Genomic DNA, 21,107 nt, shown 5'->3' with positions numbered 1-21,107 from the left:
GAAGGCATCTTCTGCTGAAGTCCTGCTGACCGTGCATTAGTGCACAGAAAGGAAGCCAGGGTGGAGGAGCCTTGTGAATGCCCTCGTTTTAAATGCTTCATGCAGAATGAAATGGGGCAAGGTCAGGGAGCTTGTAACCTCTGAAGGATCAATGCCTAAGACTGGAGTTAACACGTAGTTTTTGTGATCTTACCGGGGAAGCGTAAGTCGATGCTCTTGGGAGTAAAGGCAGGAAAAGAATTCATTTCAGAAAATGCTCTTGTCCCCTTTGCTCTCTTGGAGGTGCCTCGCTTTGCCCCAACAGGTCAGCCCTGTCTTCCCCGGGATTCTCTGGGAACTCAGACCTGGAGGATGGGATGGCTTTGGGTCCTGTGGTGTGCTGCTGACTTCCTTTCTGCCAAGAGAGATAAACAAACGTGAGCACTGCAGGGTGTCATAAGCAGAGGAAGCAATCATCTGATAGTGAGTACACTGTTTCAATTTTCATTCTGACTTCACTGACAATTATAGTGCTGTCTGTGAAAATTAAAAGTTCAGTCTCCTTGCTGGGCCCCCTGGAACTCTCCATCTCTTCCCTTTACTAGCTACAGAGGGGTGAAGAAATGCGCCATCCATTTAGTCTTGGGATCCATCTGAAAACTCCCACCAGGACCTGGGATTTCTTTAATTCTTTCTTGTAAGGCCTTGCAGGTTTGTCATTTTCTGAGCACCCTGGTGAGTGTGCCGATGGTGATGTTTTCATTCCCTCAGAGTGCAAACGTGTTTCCCGCCTGACCTCAGCTCAGCCTCTGCCTCCCACTGGGGCCTGATCAGGCAAGCTGTGTGTACACTTCTTGAGAAGGTGGATTGTTGTGAAAACCTTTCCCATATAAACCGAAACAAGGCACTGGCTCTTTCAGATGCAGTTGCCTCAACTTTCCTCCCATGACCCCTGGAACACAATTGCATCAGCTCAAAGACCATCTGGGTAAGTACCTCCCAGCTTGGTGGACGGCAAAATGCCCAAGTGCCCCAGGCACATCTGCTTTGGTGCCCAGTCCCTCACAGTTTTGCAAGCTGACCAGATCTGACCAAACCTCCTAAAGGCGGTGTTACCATGGAAGAAGCTGGAGTGACCGTCCCCTAGACCACGTGCCCTCAGAGCAGCCTTGGGTGCCTGTTTCTGGAGCTAACCTAAGGGGGAAGTGTTGCCTTAAGACACACCTCACTGAGCTATATTCTTCATGCCTTCATATTTATAAGCAGATAATGGCTAGGGCTAGACACACAGATTCCATTTCTACTCCTAAGAGCCCACGCAACAGGGTGATGGTCTAAGGGGGTCGGGAGGATAGGAGATAATGTTCCTAATACAGAATGTAACAGGGTAAAGACCTAAGGGAGGGAATGGAGACATAAATCCACGTTGGTGATACAGAAACCCTTCCCCCACCTTTTTAAAGTGAACTACGTTTGCCCTAAGTTAACCCATTTATTCAACCACAAAACATGTGACTGCCTGCTGCGTGCCAGGCCCTTCCTATCAAACCCTGTGCTGGGCCACACCCTCCAGGGGCAGCCGGAGGGTGATGCTGATCAGAGCGGCACCCTCCCTCATTCCCCCTCCCCCCCTCTGAGGGAGTCCTTTTCTACCTTGTCCTCTGGGCAGCAGTTCTAATCCTTTTTGGGTCCCAAGGAGAAGGTGCCCTGGAAAGGGAACTTCAAAAGTAGACCTGCCGTGTAAACATCACCTTCTTCCGGGCCCATTACTCATCTCCCTTTGTCTTAAAACACAAGCCCAGCTTCAGTTCCTTCAAGACCACGAGGCTGGTGAAAACGTCTGTACAGATATTTCTCTGTGGTTTAGTTTATCAAACACTGGTCCCACCACCCCCCAAACTTAGCTCAGTGAATCATATAGGAAAAGAGAAGTTACTTGGGAAAATGTAGCTATTGTAAGTGCTAAGGAGCTGCTTGAAATCATTGTATGGAAAATGAAACAAGCTAGTTTTTAAAAGGTAGATTTTATTTGTAATATTATGGAAATGATTCCAAAGTACATGAATGAGTTCAACAAGTTTGCAAAAGAACAGAGTAGCATGCCATTTGCCTTTTAAAAAGAGGGGAGGGGAATGATAAGAGCTATTACTTTATAGTATTTGCTATGTACCAGGCACTGTTGCAAGTGCTTTGCAGAAATGAATCCATTTGGTCCTGAAAACAACCCAATGAGTTGGGTACTATTGCCTCTTCCAGATTTGAGCACTGGCGCACGGACAAGCTGAGTCTCTCACCTGAAGTCACGGAGGTAGGATTTAAGCTCCGAAGTTTGTGCACAGACCGCGGAACTTAACACTGCACTGGTGCCATAGGGGCGGCTATATGAGCATCAATACCTAAGAAGGTCAGGAAGATGCACCCTAAACTGAAAATCATGGCTGTTGCTGGGCAGGAACCAGGATTTGGAGGTCGGGCAGGGTCAGTCCAATACATGAGCTCCAATATTTGAGGGTTGTTTTTCACCCAAAGAGAGTGATTTTATGCTGTTTCTGTTAACTTTACAATCTAAACAATATTTTAAAAGCCAGCACTGGGTTAAACTTAAGTGATTTTGAATAAAACTACTAATTTTACATTGAGTTTGGAATCCTGGCGAGCATGAGGATTGAGTTCGTCTCTCCTCCTGCGCAGTCTCATGACCTCTGATGAAATGTTATTTCAGAGAGTAGATGAAAAGGTATCTCAGATTTTATCTGGGACAATGGGAGGCATATTGGTAAAAGTATTGCATTTCACGGCTGAAATGTCAGAGTTCAGAAACTGAAGCCCAGGTGGCTATATCAGATCAAGTATTAAGTACTGAATGAAGACAGAGTTTTTTAATTATAAAAATGGAGTACCACTGATATCACACATGGACTAACAGTTGGGAAATGGCAGTATATGGGGAATTCTCCAGAGACACAGACCAATAGGTTAGGGAGACCTAAATCTCTGAACATAAACAAAGGTAGGAATATAGAGAGATGTAAATTTTCAAAGCGAGATATAATTCTTCGGAGGATAGATGGTGTGGGAGTATTTTCAGGAATTGCTCCCACAGCTGTAGGCACTGACAAATCTGGTATTTTTAAGACTGGCCATCTGGAAATCCAGGTAAAAGCTGGTATGGCAGTCCCGGCCAAAACCGACGGGCAGTCGGCCGGCTGCGAACAGGCTGCGGTCTCGGGGCAGCACTGCTTCTTTTTGGGGAAACCTCAGTCTTCGCTCTTCTTCTCAACCGACTGGATGGTCTCACTCCTATTATGAAGGGTAATTTGATCTACTGATTGTAAACGTTGACCTCAAATACAAGTACCTTCACATTAGTATCTACCCTGGTCTCCGACTAAAGGGCTGGGCAGCATGAAGAGCCGAGCGGACACATAGTTAACCGTCATGAGCAAATTCCAATTTGAACTAACTTCTCACTGCTCAAGAATATGTTCAGTACCTGAACCTGAGTTCAGTACCTTTTTTCATTTAGGATGACTGACATTTTAACTTGCTTTTGGAGACTGAGTCATGTGAGGAAAATCTTTGAGTAGTACATTGGCAATATATTTAGCTATTCTGTTCACTAGTTTTGCTTAATAGAATAGGATTATGAGATGATTCTGAATGATTTCATGGCAATTGAAATTAGGTTAACTAAAACAGGTTACTCAGATCTGTGAAATGGCACTGAATTCATTGCTACAATGTCGCATTTTCTTTTTTTCTTAAAGATTTTATTCATTTATTCCTAGAGAGGGGAAGGGAGGGAGTAAGAGAGGGAGAAACATCCATGTGTGGTTGCCTCTTGAGTGTCCCCCACTGGGGACCTGGCCCACAACCCAGGCATGCGCCCTGACTGGGAATCAAACCATCAATCATTTGGTTCGCAGGCCGGTGCTCGATCCACTGAGCCCACACCAGCCAGGGTGCAATGTAGCATTTTCCATCTTGCTCCTAGAGTTGACTTGTGCCCAGTGTGCTTGCTGTTCTGCAGTGACAGTACTCAGTGCTGAGGTGGCTTCAGTTACATAGTCACACAGTTCCATCTCTGCCATCTCATGCAGAGATTAAGTTATGCAAATGACTTCAGGATGACCACTCCACTCAAGTCCACATTCTCAATAAATGATGTTAACTTGGGAAAACGCGGAGAAGAGTAACACCCAGAGAGCAGAATGGAGTGGGTCAGTAGCCAGGGGTCCGTTCTGGACAGTACAAGTTTTATGCAGCAGATAACCACAGTGGGAAGTGAGAAGAGTGTTGAGAAGGTGTGTTGACCTACACCTTGTATTGAGTCTTCAGGAAATAAGGAGCCACTCAAGGCCTTTAAGTAGGTCAACAGGTAAAAGTTATGTCTGACATTGGCAACAGGAACTATATGAATGGATGGCAACAAGCAGGGAGGTAGGAAGACCTACCTGTAGCCCCGTGGCAGAGTATCAAGAGCAGGAGTAAATTTGGGGGTAACGTGCATTCCTTTGGAGGTTCCAGGCAGAGAAGTCCAGCGTGACTGGATGGATGGAAAGCTCAAGTCTGAAGCCTTGGAGAATACACTGTGGTCCTGTATACATAGAAAGGGAATGGAGATGTAGGAAAAAGTTAACAAGTTGTTAACTTGTTAAAAAGTTAACAAGTTAACAAGTTGCTTCTCTTGATTTTTCTTATTTTCCTAATCCTTTTCTGTACACTGAGCGTATATTACTTTTATAACTAGGCAAAAGCATAGTTATTTTAATTTTTAAATTGTTACCTTCCAAACTTTGCTTTCCCCTAATTCCTTCACACCAAATTGGTACCATACCCTATATGGAATTTCCCACATTTTCTCTAAAAATTATACCTTATTTTGCCATGTATAATATGCTCCACGTATAATGTGCACCCATGTTTTTGGCCCAAGGTTTTAAGAAAAAAATCTTTCACTTTAATTTTTTAATTCAATTGTTTATATTTAGAACAAAGCTGATTATCGTATTCCAGGGTATTTTGCATACAGATATCATTATTGCTTTCTAGAGTTACACTTTTAATGTGTAAGCATAACTAAAAGAATTAAAAACTTTTATATAGATATGGAATTAGTACTGCCCATGTAAAATGCACATCCTTCTTTTTCCTTTTAAAATTTTGGACCAAAAAGCATGCACTGTACACAGCAAAATACGGTATTTGAGAATAATACTATGTAGCCATTAAAATCATGCTTTCATAACAAATATGCAAATATTTCAGTCTTGTATCAAAAACTTTGTGATTTGGTATAGTTGGGTTCCCCCCAGATACAGCAAGACCGAAGAAAACCTCTGAGATCAAACCAGTGTTCACAGCACAAGTGCTCTCTCGGGTGGAGCGGTCACAGGCAGCGCAGCGCTCGCTAACACTAGTGACACGGCAACACGCTCGAAGCTGGAATCTGGCCCAGCGTCCTAATGTCTGACTCATGGCAATGTGGTGAGGAGATAGGCTTCTCGGACATTACCTGGGGGTGACACGTCTTCTCTAAAAACAGTAAAGAGGTTGGGTGGTCTTTATTTGAACTTTCTTGCCACAACAAGTATGTCATCATCTGTGGTTATCACCTACCAAATTGATAGCTGACCTTAACGAAACATATTCTCAAAAGCTATCTTGGAATATTTGCTTTTAATTCATTAGAGGAAAAAAACCCATCACTACCATATTCTGTAACTCTCATTTCCAGTCTGCTCAAAGTAGCTTAAAAATTTTATGAACTCCTTAGTGTGGTATTACCAGTTTACTCTGACCCGTGACTGCTCTCCGTAAAATCACACTGTTAACATAACAGTGGCATGCATTTCCAGCAATGCGTTGCACTTTTCAGTTGCCAAGAGGTAAATGGAATACTTGGTTAAGAAGAGTCTGATTCAATGTCTCATTTTCTAGAAAACAATCTTCTCCAGGACAAGCTCAATAAATTAATTTTAGCTTTCTAGGTTTTGAGTAGAAGTAGGTATCATGTCAGGTTATGCAGATTCATAAAAAAAGGCATGTAGAATTGTCAGGAAAACACAAGCAGCCTTAACACCTGTTAAGGTTTTAAAAACTTGATCTGCATCTGAATGGGTTCATTTCCTTGTAGAAAGAAATCTGAGTACAGTACAACAGTGTAGAATTTGTTTGGGAAATACGCCAACTTGGAGATGCTATCAAAATATAAATATCTCAATAAAAAATTTTAGTCATCCCATTAGGGTTCTATGTGAAACTGATTTTTAACTCAGGAAGTTTAGGAAATGATACAAAGTGAAATAACAGGGAATCAAACCAAAATTATCCAAGAATAAGTTCCATCCGCATTTCTCTTCCAAGCAGATGACTGAGATGGACAGTATCATTTGAAAAGGTTAGTGTGGTTTCTCAAACATGCCTGATCATAAGAATTACCCAAGGCACTTCTTGCTGAGATCCATTCTCTTTCGATCCTCGCTCAGCAAGTGGTACGTCTGCACTGGGGAACAAGGTTTTCCACGTAGCACCAGTCATTCAGATCATCAGGCAGGAATGACCAGTGAGCGGCTACGGGGGAGACTCCAGCAGCCATACCACCCAGCGCCACGCCCAACGCAGCTCCTGCCCAGCACACTGCCTGAGAATGAGAGACACGCAGCTGGAAGTGAGGAACTGTCTACAGAACACGTTTGGTTGATTTCAAGTCCAAAACACAAAGTGACTCATTTTTCTTAACATACTACATAACTTTTACTGTATATTTAGTTTGTGTCCACAAATGTAAGTCTGAACTTTTGGCTCAAATATTCATTTATATATATGTATATAGCAATATATCAATTTAATATAGTGGACATGTACCTTAACAAATGTTTAGAAAATATTTTGCATAAAAACACAGAGCATTTACTAACACTCATCTTTACAACCAGTCTTCAGCTAAGATTTGGCTGAAGTTAATCACTTTCTACAAAATATTCCAAGACTGAATATAATAGAATGTAGTACAGCAAGTCCTCACTTAACATTGTTGCTATGTCCTGCAACTTTAAATAATGTACAATGAGCCCTATTTTCCCACAGGGTAACTGATATAAACAAGACTTAAGTTCCTACGGCATCTCCTCAATCTTATCATGAGATGGCATTAAATGAAACGATGTTATTTGAGGACCTGCTGTATGGTACATACTTTATCTGATTATTGCAGTTACAAGTTCTCCCTTCTTTGATGGCTTCTGCATGTAATCTACTCATAAAGCAGGAGACTTAAGTGATGACTTACAAACAGAATGTCTTTTTTGGTATAACTTGTCCCCAACTAAGAACCAAATAGTCATGACGAAATCAGGTAACCAACATATAAGGGTTTTTTTTTCAACTAACAATAGAATTTAATACCCATTGTTGGTATAATATCCTTTACTCCTGTGTCCAGGAACTACTGCCTGGAGTGCTATTACTTGTAGTATAATCAGTTGGCATCAAAAATATAAAGTAAGAATATGTACCTTTTTAGATGTCATTTCTTACCTGAATAATCTGATCGCTTAGAGCGTTCCACGAAGTGGAATTTCCTCCTAAAGTTACAGTGAATGTGGTACAACATGTACAACTTGGTTAACCAGTGCCTGCTTTTTCGTTTCCAACATCTTCCTATCAAGAATCAAGTGCGTAATCTCGACTGCCATATCATAATGCACTGGCTTCCAGCTTGTATATAAAGTCCAACTCAAGGTCATTTTGGTTTATCATACATGCTTTATTAAAATGGTACTGGTATGTACAGTATCTGCAGAGTCCCTTCCAAGGTGCTCTCATACATTCACACACACCCACACGACATTCACACTGCGGCTCCATGCACCCACACTAGTGAGCTGTGAGGGTCAGACTCCTCAAATTAGGCAGCTGTTGGGGGATAAGAGTTGTTGATTTGGTTTTCAGGGTTTTTTTGTAAAGAGAGAAGCATGGGGGATGCATTTGGCCATTACAATGCTAATTGAGTTCGTGTACAATGACATGTGTGGCAGTAACACTGAATGTTCCCCTTTTACATTCTATATACACAGAATGACATCAAGGTTTTATGGTCAACAGACTATTCCATCTTCGGTCTCAATGCTGCTTGTAGTGACTTCTGAACTCAAATATGGGCTTTCCCTAAAAACAATTCAAGTCTATGTACGTGAAATAAGGCACAATTAATATTGATGTGATCTAGTGGAAGGGACGGGATGAAAACTATTGCAAATGATGTTACTATTGGGGTCACTTAAATCCACTTGAAATCCCGTCTCCTAATATCCAAAGATTTCTTAGAAATAAAGGGGTTTTTTTCTTCCCTTTTCCCTGATAAAACCCAACAAGAAAAGTTTGGGGATTCACATTTTCATGCTTCGGTAGCCTAAACTCCTCAGACTCCTGGGCACCCTGCCTCTCCTGCCCAGATTCTTCCTTCCCAAAATACTGAAACAGAAGCACAGCACAGGGACCAGGAATCCCTTGCTGTTTCTGAGATTTGTACACAAATACATCTGGTTGTCTTTGATTTTGTTTTTCCTAAAAGAAAAAGTAATCCTGTTAACTTTCTTGCTCTTTTAAAACAAAAAAATCCCTGTCTCCTTTTCAGGATGATGAAGCCCCACATTTACCAGACATTACAAACAACTGCAACAAATGAGTTTGGCAGCATAAATAACGTCTAGTATTCAAATCTTCTTAGACTTGTTTAGCTTGTACACAGTCTGTTGAATGTTTTTTGCAGCAGGTGAACCAAACCCAAAGACGCTGGACATTCTGTGAAAAGGAGTAAGAATTGCAGTCCTGAAGGCCCCTGGCTTTGGTTGTTTACAAAGTTCAATCCTGTTTATTGTGATCCTTGGTATCTTCTTCATCTGTATATTCTGACGGTTCTTCTCCTGGTTTTAGCAGTCTGCCTACATAATCATATTTTTCTGAAAGACACATCAAAAGAAAATCAGTAGTGATCAGATTTGTTTCACTATTCCATTATACAGCAGGGGAGGCATCTGCCTCTCCTGGAATCATACAGAATAAACTAAATGTTTCCTACTGCTCACCTTTGCTGGTCTTTGTACTCATGTAAAGCTTGAACAGAAGAAAACAGGATTAGGGAACTTACAAAGCTTGGGAATTGTGCTTTGCAAGAGATTGTTCCATCCTACTGCTTATTAATCAAGGTCACAGCATCAGAATCTCTTAGCCATCTTTTTAAAAACTCTAGGAATGTCCAGTACCCTTCTCAAGGTACTTATCCCAGGGTGGGTTTGGTCTGGACATGTTATCCAGAACTGGTCTCTGTTGTACACTGTGAGTCTCAGAATAGTTCCTTAAATCTTAATATCCCAAAGTATTATAATTAAGGAAACAAACTGGCAACATAGGGCATTTTTAAGTTATCTAAAAACCTATAAATATACTGAGCTTTACACAGAACGGAGATGAAATAAAATGCAGTATTCCTTCCTCTATCAAATCATCTTCTTAGATCTGTTATATTGCCTATTTCCATGTCACCAGGTGTTGAATGGAGAACATTGTTCTTTCCAGGTTGATACCCCTTCGGTTATTTCTTGGTCAGGAATTTGAACCAGGTTAACTGGATTTGACAAGCCAAGAGGAGAAGTAAAACTGTGTTTTACTGTAGAACCAGTACAAGAGCCAAGAAGCCGAGGGGATCCATAGGCCACACCAGTTCAGTGTGTCACACAGGTGGTAATAATTGATGTCATGAGGGTATAATAAAGAGCAATGATAGTTTCCCCTTAGAGTTCAAAGATAAGATCAATAAAATCATTTAGAATAAATTATAATTATACTATTGCATTGGTAGTAATCAGTTCAGTTATAAGCCTGTATTTTTAAAATATTTATTATACCTTAATAAATAAGGCTTATACCAGTAAAGGTATCACAGTTTTACTTGGACTTATAGTTTGTAACAAGTCCATTTTTAAATATGGACTTTATAAATCCCATGTAACAATCATATTGCTATATCAAGTAATGATGGCGATGAAAACATATGGCATCCTTGGGCTTGCGAAGAATGTGAAACAGCGTTCTCTGTCTTCGGTCACAAATTTAGCATTTCCGAAGAACCCAACAAAGTAAAGGTACCTTTAAACTGCATCTCCCACTCTCGGACACTTTCCATTTGTACAGCGTTCAAATCGGAGAGATCGTCGTACTCGTCTTTAAGTGCGTCTTTATCTAGGCAGAACGTCGCCAGTCCTCTGGAGGCATCCCTGCCAGCAAATATTCCATATGGACCCGCTGGGGGAAAGAGAAATTATTTAGATCCCCTAACGATATTTTAGACGGTCTCAAAGGCAAAAGCCAAGAAACCTCACAGTGAGTCATATATGGTACACAGCCTTACTTTCAAAACATGTACAGACACCAGATGGGGTAATGAGAAAAAATGTCTTGGAAATCTGCCTTTTTGACCAAAGTAAAGATTTTCACAGAAAATTTAAACCCTAAATTGCATTATTTCAGATGCCCCAAGGCTTGTATTCAAAGATGAGGGCTGTGAGGTTTTAGGGAGAATAGGAAATCTGAGCCATTAGGTTTGGAAGCCAGCCTGCTTCCAAATGCTGCTCTACTGACAGGACAGCCACTGGGTAAGTACTATGTGAAGACTCAAGTGAACTGTGGGTCTAAACCGTTTTCCTCTGCCCAGTGCCCAGCCCAGGTGATGGCCAACAGACCTTTGCTAAATAAAGGTTCGATCAGAAATTCGACCCATTTTCAAAATAAATACCACCTGGTTACCATAATATACTCACAATTATCAACATAAATTAAGAAAAGTCATTAAAGAAGGTAATGGGGTTCATTTGTCACTACCTTTGGGAAGCAGCGTGGCTATGAGAACAGTTCACAAGCTGACGGGGAGCCCTCCTTGAGAGCAGTAACTGTCTTACCTGCCCCTCCCTGAGGGCCTCGCACAGCACCTACGTTCCTAGGAAGTGGGAACGTAGTAAGTTTCTCCCAAATGAATTAGCTGCAATTCCAAACAGAGAAACTAGATTTTGACCCTTCACTTTAACAGATTCACTAATAGTAACCAAAATCTCCACCTAAACATAGGCTGAAAAGACACTTCAGTTGCTGAAAACAAATACTAATAAATAAAATTGAAACAACCTAATTTTTTATATCAAGAAATTGGTTAAATAAATGATAGTATAGTATACAGCTATCAAAGAGAATGAGGTAACTACGTGTACAGACACTGAAGTCTATGATATACTAACTGGAAAAAGCAATTTAGAAGAGTGTGTATATACATACATATATGTGATGATTTACTTTGAACTAAAGAATATACATGTATGCACATTTTACACTCTGTATATGCAGGAAAAACACCAGGAAGAATACAGACCACGTTTCTGGGGAGCAGAGGGGAAGTTTTGCTTCATATAACTGGTAAAGTCTGACTACTGAAAAAAAGATTTTTACAATAACCTTTTACCAGGTAATTCTGTCTTTCTCTTAGGCTGCAGAGCATGTAGAATTTTTGTTTAAAATGTTGTTTTAAGAATTACATGCTAATAAGATTTCCAAAATAGATACATAATTTTTAAAAAGAAAAAATATTTCCTGAGTCTGAAAGTCATCCATACATGCCAAAGGTAATTCAGAGAAAATTTTAAAACCATGATTATTGGCTTTCTTGAGTAACAGAGTGGTCAGTGACATGTAAAATAGAATTTATTTAATCATTCTATAATTCAAAATGGAAGAGAATTAAGAAAAAAGCTATAGATACCAACAGCTTTTCTTAGCATTTTGTTGTTGTATTTACCTCCCTGGCCTACAATCCAGGCTACTTAGGGTACTTCAGAGTATAAACCATAAAGTACCTCTAAACTGTAAAAAGGAGAAAAGATGAACATTATAAAGACAACAATCAGAAACCCCTCCGCCTTTGAGCATATTAACATATACCAGAATCTTCTCTAGTAAAATTCTCTGCCAGCTTCCCTAGAGAGGCCTCAACGATGAATGAAGGTAAAAACAAAACTTCATAAAACATGTTTTTAGATGGCTAACTCAGGAAGAGTGAATGTGAATCAACAATTACTAATTCAAGCCTAATTCTATATAGAATGTTTTGCTAACTCTGAAACAGAAAAGAGTGATTTGGTGATTAACTTATTTCCTCACTCTCCAAACAATATTAGGGTATCTTCTCCACAAGTTTGAAGTTTCCTTCCAGAAGCATTTAACTTCTGAAAAGGTGTTTTCAGAAGTTACATTTTCTTTACTCTTTCCTTTAAGACCGTAAAGAACATAACATCAAGATTAAGAACTAGAACTGGAATTGGATGGGCTGATCAGAGAAGCAGGACTTGAGGTCCAATTGAAGTCCCTTTCTCTGCATTCATAACACAACCAGAAGCACGTTAGGAAGTCAGCAGCACCTCCCCATCCCACACTCCCCACTGTAGCAAACGTTCATGTTACTGCTCCCAGTATGTCGGTGGTAACAGTTTACAAGCCCATGTAGAATGAGAATTCTAAGCTGAAAAAAATAGCTCAGACTTCATTATTATCTATTGGAATATAGTAACAGTAAAGGTAATAGTAAAAGTGTTGGAGAAAGAAAAAAGCTCAGTGCAAAAAGTCTTTAAGTATGCTACAAAATACAACAGCCATAAAAATGAAGATAAATTTGAATATGTAAAACTAAAAATATTTGTGTGGTTTATAAAACAACAAACTAAAAAGGCAAGTAATTCAGAAAAACATTTGCAGCAAAGGTTGATTTTTTTAAAGAACACCAAAAATCTGTATGAAAAGACCAATATCATGATTGAAAAACTGACAAAGAACAAACCAACTATTTGCAGGAAAGAAAACATAAATGACTCAAATTTTTGAAGATGTCCAACCTCACTAAGAAAAAGAAATGTAAACTTCTCAACCTGACAAAGACCTAGAAGTTTAACATCACATTTTTGTCAAGGGTATGAAAAACAGGCATTTTCATGGAACTCTAAACTGGTCCAACTTCTCTTGGAGGGCAATTTAGGAAAAGTTCCCAAATTAAAGATGTACGAGTACCTACCCCAAAACTTAGTAATCCTACTTCTAGGCATTCATTTTATAGATAATTATAATTTTACTCAGATGTGTAAAATGACATTTACCAGAATATCTATAGCAGTGCCATGGAATAACATGAAACTAGGAACAATTCAAATGTTCATTAATAGTAGGCTGTTAAATTATTACATATTCGCATAATAGAATAATATGGATATACTGAAAAGAATGACAGCTTCTCAGGATATTAAAATGTGGTTAAAGGTTTGCATAGTGTGCTACACTCAGTGTGGGGAGGAAAAGGACACATCCATCTGTGTGCACTTGCAGAGAAAGCTGTGGGACAACACTCAGACCAGTTCCTCGCCGGTAGGGAGAGACCATGGTGGCTAGGCTGTGGGAAGGAGACTTCTATTTCACTATTGTTTTAAGTATTCTGTATCTTAAACATGCATTACCTAATAAAAAATAGTGTTTTATTTGTTTTCCACCAGGCCCTGTTTTGAAATATACCCCAAATCACTCTACAGTTAGACGTCCACAACCCAAGGCTCATGGAACATCACAGAAAACAGCCCAGCAAACAAAAAGATAGTAATTGCTGAGGGTAAGTTTGCAATGAAAACGATAAACTACTTGAAGAAACAAACCACCACAGAGGAGTGAGTACATCTAATCAATAGGAGAACCAGCATCCCCAAAATAAGATAACAGATGAAATTACTTCAAATGATTAAGAAATTCAGAGATGGAACATAAGGAAAGACTAAGAGACATGGACAGAATGAAAAGCTAATATGTATCTGAGCTCCAGAGAAAGGACAGAGAGAATGGGAGAGGCAATAACTGAAGGAATGATGGGTTCGCATTTTCTAAAATAAATGAATGGCATACATCTTCACATTTTAGTAGAGTCTAGAACATTTAAAAAGAAGAGAGAAAACCCCTGCCTGGACAAATCCTAGTGAAAGAGCTGAACTCCAAAAGCCAAGGGAAAAAAGGCTTGACAACAGCAGTCCTCGCGTACGTGTTCTTGATAGATTCTTGGAAACTGCGGGTAAGCTAGATGATGTACAGCAAAACCGATTTTACCATAAGCTAAGTGATATAAATAAGCAAGATTTTAAGTTCCTATGGCATATTTCTGGTCACAAAAACTCACCAAACGTCTAAATAAAGCCTCAAATGACTTGTAATAGCTTGAAATAAATGTGAGCTACATAGACATAAGTGAGGAAAGACGAGTAAAAATGAGAATTCTGTTCAACTCGTGTACTGCAGTGGAGGGGCGAGGTTGGTCAGAGCTTGTTCCGGCAGCTCCGTGCAAGAAGGGCCCCACTGTGGACAGAGGCCCGCCCATCGCCGGGCCAACTCGACATCTACGCGCTCTCAGAGCAGGGCAGTGCAGACACCCCAGTTCACCTAATGTGCGCATCTTTGGGACGTGGAAGGACAGCAAGTCCCCAGAGAAAACCCATGCAGGCACGAATGGGCAACCTCTGCAGAGTGGCCCCAGCTGGGAATCAGTACTTTTCCTCATCAGTGTTGTAACGAAACAACGTTGAACGAATCAGTTATTTGAGGACCTGCTGTACAGCCAAAAGGGAAAAAACATATTAATCCAAGAATGAAAAACAAACTGAAAGAAGACTTACCGTAGAAAACAGTAACATAACACCACTGAAGACTTTAGGTACAATAACCACCTACAATTTTGTATCTTAAACCTATTCTACTATTTCTGATTGAGGGAAGACAGAATCAGAATATTTTTCTACCAATGAAAAATACTCTAGGATGTACCTCACTAAACTGAAAACTGAACCCTAAACAAAGGAAGAAGAGGCAAGAAATAGCAGTCAATAAAGAAAACCATGTTGCCCTGGCTGGTGCGGCACAGCAGAGAACCAAACTGAGTACCAGCCTGACAACCAAAAGGTCACTGGTTCCATTCCCCATCGGGGCATATGCCTGGGTTGTGGGCCAGGTCCCTGGTTGAGAGCGTGTGAGAGGCAACCAACTGATGTATCCCCATCAGTGTTTCTCTCAAAACACTGATGTTTCTCTCCCTCTTTCTTTCTCCCACTCTCTCTAAAAATAAATAAAGAGATAAAGAAATACTGTCTCTAGTACAAAGTTAAGGAAATCACCAAAAGAATAGAAATAGAAAATGTACCCAAATCAGTATGGGAGAAAAAATTAAAGAAATTTAAAAACATCAATCCAAGAAGGGGGGAAAAAGTGGAAAAAAGGCAAGGAAAAGTATGACAAAGAAATTAGTAAATAAGATGGTAGAAATAAATTTCAATAGCTAGTAATGACAAACTGATTACGGTGTTAGAAGACATAGAGTTGATAATAGATACAATGGGAAAAATCTTGCTATTGGCTATTTATTTATAAGAGAAAATAAAACATAACAGATTAGTTGAAAGTAAAATGACGAAAAAAGAAATACAGAGGTAATAATACTAACCAAACAATGGCCAAAGCCAAATCTGAAAACCAGGAAGCAACACTGTAATGAAATCTAGGCAACCCCCCCTTAGTGTTTAAAAATGGATCTGAGATCCTGTATTAAAAATCTTGATATGAGATGCAGGTTCGAAGAGTACAGTGATGTCTGTCGTGGGTGTGGGAGTGGCGAGGAGTGTGCTGTCTCACAGACTGAAAGCGCTGCTGAGAGAATGTGAATGGCTAACTCCAGATGTTCTTAATTCTACTCTTTTCTTCCAGCTTTAATAACATTTTGCGCCTTCATACGTGCTTTATCCTTTTATAATTTGCGACAATATTTTTTTTAAAGATTTTATTTATTTATCTTCAGAGAGGAAGGAGAGAGGGAGAGAAATATCAATGTATGGTTGCCTTTCATGTGTCCCCTGCTGGGAGTTGGCCTGCAGGGAACCAGCCTGCAACCCAGGCATGTGCCCTGGCTGGGAATCGAACCGCGATCCTCTGGTTCGCAGGCCCCGCGCTCAATCCACTGAGCTACACCAGCCAGGGCTAATTTGCGACAATATTTAACACAAATACAATTCCCTCAAAGATTAAAAACAATAGAATGATTTTAAACTCAGAGGAGCCAACCAAGTAGGTATTGCAGAAAAAAACTAGTATACATTTGAGCAGACTATTAAAATTCTTCAGAAAACAAAACTGATCCTTTTATCTTACTGGTAGGCGATGGACGTGAATGGGCATGAAGCCTTAAAAACAGACCCAGACGGCTGCAAAGCAAGAAGCTGGGGTGAGAGCTGGGGAGTGTCGATGGGACGGACACCCATGAAGGAGTAGGTGAGGTTGGGCCTGGTCTGTATGGTACAAGTCTTGCTTCGACTGCAATTTTGCAAACTGTAAGTGAACATGTTGAAGATAAAGTTCAAAAAAAGAAAAACACTTGAATAGAACATGTATTCCTTTGGCCAACCTCCCAAATATTAGAAATCTCATCAGGTACTTCTCATGTATGACTTATTTTTCTTTCCAATGTAATTTAAAAGTGAAGTTGAGCCCTAGCCAGGTAGCTTAGTTGGTTAAGAGTGTTGTCTGTATGCCAAGGTGTGGGTTTGATTCCCGGTCAGGGCACATACAAGAATCAACCAGTATGTGCATAAATAAGTGGAACAACAAATCAATGTTTCTCTTACCAAAATCAATAAATTTTTATAAAAAATTTTAAGTTGAAGAAAATGCATCTTTGGTATATATCAAAATACTCTGCATAGAACTAGGGGGTAGTAATATTATCTAAATTTCAGAAACACGGGGTAAACAATGAGAAAGGTAAATTGTGAATGATCTTTTGTCATCCAAAAGAATAAAAAGGCTGTTTTTAGTAGAGTTCCACTGCAGTAATATTAAACCAAATTATTTAAAATTATCTGTTTGAATCTTCCAAATCTATTCACCCTGGAAAGCTGTGAAATTATGCTGTGATATAATATGAAGGGATGACTTGTGAAGCCAGTTACACTGGGTTTGATTTCTAGCTTTGCCACTTACTAAATATGTGACTTTGGGCCAAACCTCTCTATTTCCACATTTGTAAAATGAGAACATCATCAGAAACGGAAAAACTGGACAGTGTGCACTGTTCAATATGGTAGCCGTGTGGCATCTGAGCACCTGAAATGTGGCTAGTATGACTGAATAACTCGATTTGCAATATTTTAATCTAATTAATTTAAAAGGTGTGTGGCTCCCATACTGTTCAGGACATTAAGCCATGAAAGTGTGTTTCTTCTGAGGCTTTAAATTCCTATGGGAACCAGTAGAGGGTATAAAAAAACAACAGTAAGATAGATTCTCTACAAGTTTATCCCAAAAAGCAGTTTAGCTGAAATAGTGTAAATAGCCTGTGTGGTCAAATATATCTGGACTTGAATGCATGTCTGTGTGAACCAAGCCAATCTACCAGAACATCAGACCCGCCCATCTGAAGGACAGGAATACCTACTAACCTCACCAAGGCGCCGTGCAGATGTCCAAGTGATGGATCTGGTATACTGAACAGCAGGTGCCTAACAAATCTGGTTTCCTTTCTCTTCCCACATTTGCTGTTTCTCACATGACCACTTTCCTCATGTGCTGATCAAGTGCCTGAACTGTTACTAAATTTAATATTAACAAATGTAATTAATGTCAACTGTTTGCCAAGGTGCTTATCCACTAAATTGTGTTTAATTTTTTTAAGATCTTGAACTTTAAAAATGACCTCCCCAAATACCTTTAACTTAGAAAAAAACACCCTCTGAAACAACCTTTAACTCTAAAACCATTGTTGTAAACCGGTAGTACGTATTGGCTCAGCATAGAAACTAGGTAGGTTTTCTGGTGCCCTTAGCTCATTCTTTCAAGCTTCTAAGATTCTCAAATAAGTAGTGCTTTGCAACTATTCTGCTACAGAACTGCTTAACTAAGAACAAAAATAAAAATTAAAACAAAAACTGAACTTATATGTTTCATAGCCAGAAATTTGCCTTCGAGACTTTTGCAAAGTGCTACAACTTTACATATACCAGGCCCATAAGGTGCTCTAACTACCTTTACGGTTCCTTTCAATAATAAAATACTCTAAATAAATAAGCTCTATTAGGTTGCCAATCAATAAATACCTAGAATAAAATAATGGACTATGGCTCCAAGGCTGTTCATCGGGACCCAGGAACTAGTGGAGGCTAACCTAAACTGACTTCTCCGTTGTTATCTGAGGAGTCCCCTCGCTGCTCAAGCCACACAAAGGCTATCTACATTACACCTATGACTCTTATCTTAATTTTTAATTTCTGTGGCAGAACATTTGCCACGAGAAGCTGCCAAACAGTGTCTATGATTCTTGGCTATTTTCTGATAGTGGCAAGGCATAACATGTGAGAACAAATACGCTTCTATGCACTAAAACTTTGTTTGCTTCACTGTAAGTTTAGACAGGGGCTACAAAGGCAGATCTAGTTGGGTAAGCTCTATATTAAAAAATCTAAGTTTCTAATCACTGGACACACATTTTAATATCAATGGGGAAAAATTTTAGGTACAAAAATACTGTATAATCCTTACTAAACAATTTTTACTATATTTAATTTGGTCTGTGCATCTAAATACTGTACTTTGGCCCTACTGTCTCACATGCTCTTAAGTAAACAAAAATCTATTAACCACTTCAGCTGATATAAACTATTTGTTTTTCACAGTCATATAACAAGCAAAATACTTTATAAGCTATTGAGGATTTAGTAAGGCTGAATGTAGACATACACACAAAACACAAGCCACTAAGAAATTGTTCAATACATAAAACCTCCAATTTCTTATCTCTATTCTAACAAACAACACACCAGAGCACTTCTAAACTATTTTCCAGCCACCAAACACTAAAATCATAAGTTTATATTTGCAAGTGTCAGTGACTCTCATGCACCAACAGACTGAATCAAAGAGGAAACCAAGTTGTCTTTAAGACTTGCTGCCAACCCCCTTGACTCCAAGGCTTGGACATAATCTTTCTGAAAAACTCACTCCAGGTTTCTACTTCCATTACTTATTTTTTATTGGAGTCACTTTTTTAAAGCTTAGGATTAATTACTACACAACCAGGATATACAACATTGCTCAATTTTATGGTACACCAACAGGACCCATGAGTCTGAACTGAACCTTATTAGCATGATCGGAAGCGTGTGCTGTAACTACACAGTAAAAGGGGTTTCTACACCAACTACCCTGCACACCCAGTTCCCTGAAAGCAAAGTTCTAAATGTGTTTAACTTGCAGAACGGCCTGGGAGTATGAATTTTTAAGTTTCTTCTGTGAAAACACAGTAACTCCTTATAAACGTGTATTTGAATACCTGCTTTCCTACTACAAAAAGAGAGACCAGACTAGACTGACATGCCTGCTGAGTATATGAGCTCCACCCCCAAAACTCTGGGCGAATACCTTGCTAGTCTTTCTTAACATCTGCATTCTAGTCTATCCTCATCCTACATACATTGTTAATCTTGGAAAGCATCTCCATACAAAAACTGGTTAAAAAAAGAAGTCTGAGATGCTGCTTATATGCCCAGACTTCAGACTAGAGGGTTAGGTCTTTGAACTACGTGTACTAAAACGTGGCCTTACGGGGAGTAGTAGTGGGAAACGGGAGATCGGTGGCAAAAAGAGTTAAGAAAGGGAAACTGAATTACAGGGCCTAGAACTTGAGGTCCCTCCCTTAGAAATCTCCCCTGCACCCACCCATCTCAGGAATGAGACAGCTCGGGGGAAGCTGGAGGGGCCAGACAGGACTGGCGACAACCAAAAGGATTTTGAAAAATTCCTTTTGCGAGAAATGGGATGGAATTAAGATGAAAGCTGAGAGCTGTTTCCTGGGGCAACATTGGGCTCGGCCCCTGACTTTAGGGGGTAAGTAGGAGGTGCCCGAGGCTGGGGGTGTGTGCGGGGCGGACGGTCCCAGGTGCCGCAGCCAAGGCACAGAGGTCCACACTTCGAGAAGGCTGGGCCAACTAACCCAGGGCCCAGGAGCTTCTTCATCAAAAAGGGGTAGCACTTGAGCTGCAGGGGGTGCCCTTCCCCTCCCCTTCCAGCTCCTCCTTACCAGGGCCGTAGAACTTGCTGCCTTTGGTCACGTCGAAGACTTTCCCATTGACCGCGAGCAGGATGCGCGGGGTGCGGGACCCGTCGTATTGGCGCAGCTGCTCCAAACTGAAGTCGCGCTTCTTCATCCGCGGCAGAGTGGCGGCGGGGCTCTCCTCGCCGGACCCTGCCCCAGCGCCCAGACCCCGTCGCCCCCAGCGCACCCACAGCCGGTAGGCCCCCAGCAGCACCAGGGCCACCAGCGCCACGTTCAGCAACATCTCCCCGCCTCCTGTCAGAAGCGCCAACGCCGCTGCCGCCCAACCTCCCCCTTCTGCTGTAGCTCCCGCGCTGCCCGGGCTCCCGCTGCTGCCGTCGCTGCTCTCACTGCCACTCCCCAGGGTGCCTAGCTTCACGTCCCCATCACCCGCCGCCATCACTGCCCGCCAGCACCTTCCTCCTCGTCCCCGCCCCCTGCCCTCCCCAACCCCACGGCCAGCCCCGCCCATTTCGGGGCCTCCTAGCCAATAACGTGGGGGAAGGGGGTGGGGCCATGCCGGCTGTTGATTGGCTGTTGACGGGGTAACGTTGTCTAGGATCTCCCTCCCCTCCTCTTTTTTGCTGGCCGCGCTCTGGAGCGACGCCCCGCCCACATCGCCCCACACTTCCCTGCTCTCATTTTTAGCCTGGGCTCGCCTGAGTAAAAGCGCGGGGCGGGACTGAAGAAAAAAACTGCTGCGCCGGCCGCGCTCGCGCACATAGGCGGGGCAAGACCACGGCGCGTGCGCGGGTTCCGGAGCGCCACGCGCTCTTCTTTTCCCGGTATCCCCTTTTAGAGGCACGCTCGCCCAGTCCCCTCTGTGCGCGTGCGCGCCGAAATCGCCTCCCTTCCCAGCTTTTAGGTACGCGGCCGCAAACTCCCGCCTATTTACCGTCGCTCCGCCCAGGAGCTTCATGTGCTCTGA

General features: G+C 41.2%; 1 protein-coding gene across 1 annotated transcript; it reads right to left on the bottom strand.

Annotated features, from left to right (window-relative positions):
* Positions 1-7,726: 7,726 nt before the first annotated feature.
* PGRMC2 (progesterone receptor membrane component 2) lies at positions 7,727-20,614 on the bottom strand. The gene is made up of 3 exons (XM_037058532.1): positions 20,165-20,614; positions 10,129-10,284; positions 7,727-8,942 (listed from the first exon to the last, which is right to left on the bottom strand). The coding sequence occupies exons 1-3, from the start codon at positions 20,577-20,579 to the stop codon at positions 8,845-8,847; spliced, it is 669 nt and encodes a 222-aa protein (XP_036914427.1). The 5' UTR covers positions 20,580-20,614; the 3' UTR covers positions 7,727-8,844.
* Between the last annotated feature and the right edge of the window lie 493 nt (positions 20,615-21,107).

Source organism: Sturnira hondurensis, unplaced genomic scaffold (genome assembly GCF_014824575.4).
Source record: "Sturnira hondurensis isolate 20B ecotype Veracruz unplaced genomic scaffold, ASM1482457v3 Scaffold0010128, whole genome shotgun sequence".
Lineage (NCBI taxonomy): Eukaryota > Metazoa > Chordata > Mammalia > Chiroptera > Phyllostomidae > Sturnira > Sturnira hondurensis.
This window is presented reverse-complemented; position numbering and strand designations above follow the sequence as displayed.

Bases quoted from the DNA above. Each gene is read 5' to 3' on its own strand.
- PGRMC2 (XM_037058532.1), bottom strand. From the start codon at position 20,579: ATGGCGGCGGGTGATGGGGACGTGAAGCTAGGCACCCTGGGGAGTGGC. The intron at 10,285-20,164 runs GTAAGGAGGAGC...TCTTTCCCCCAG, and splicing joins CAGCAAGTTCTACGGCCCTG to CGGGTCCATATGGAATATTT. The intron at 8,943-10,128 runs GTACCTTTACTT...TGTGTCTTTCAG, and splicing joins GTGGGAGATGCAGTTTAAAG to AAAAATATGATTATGTAGGC.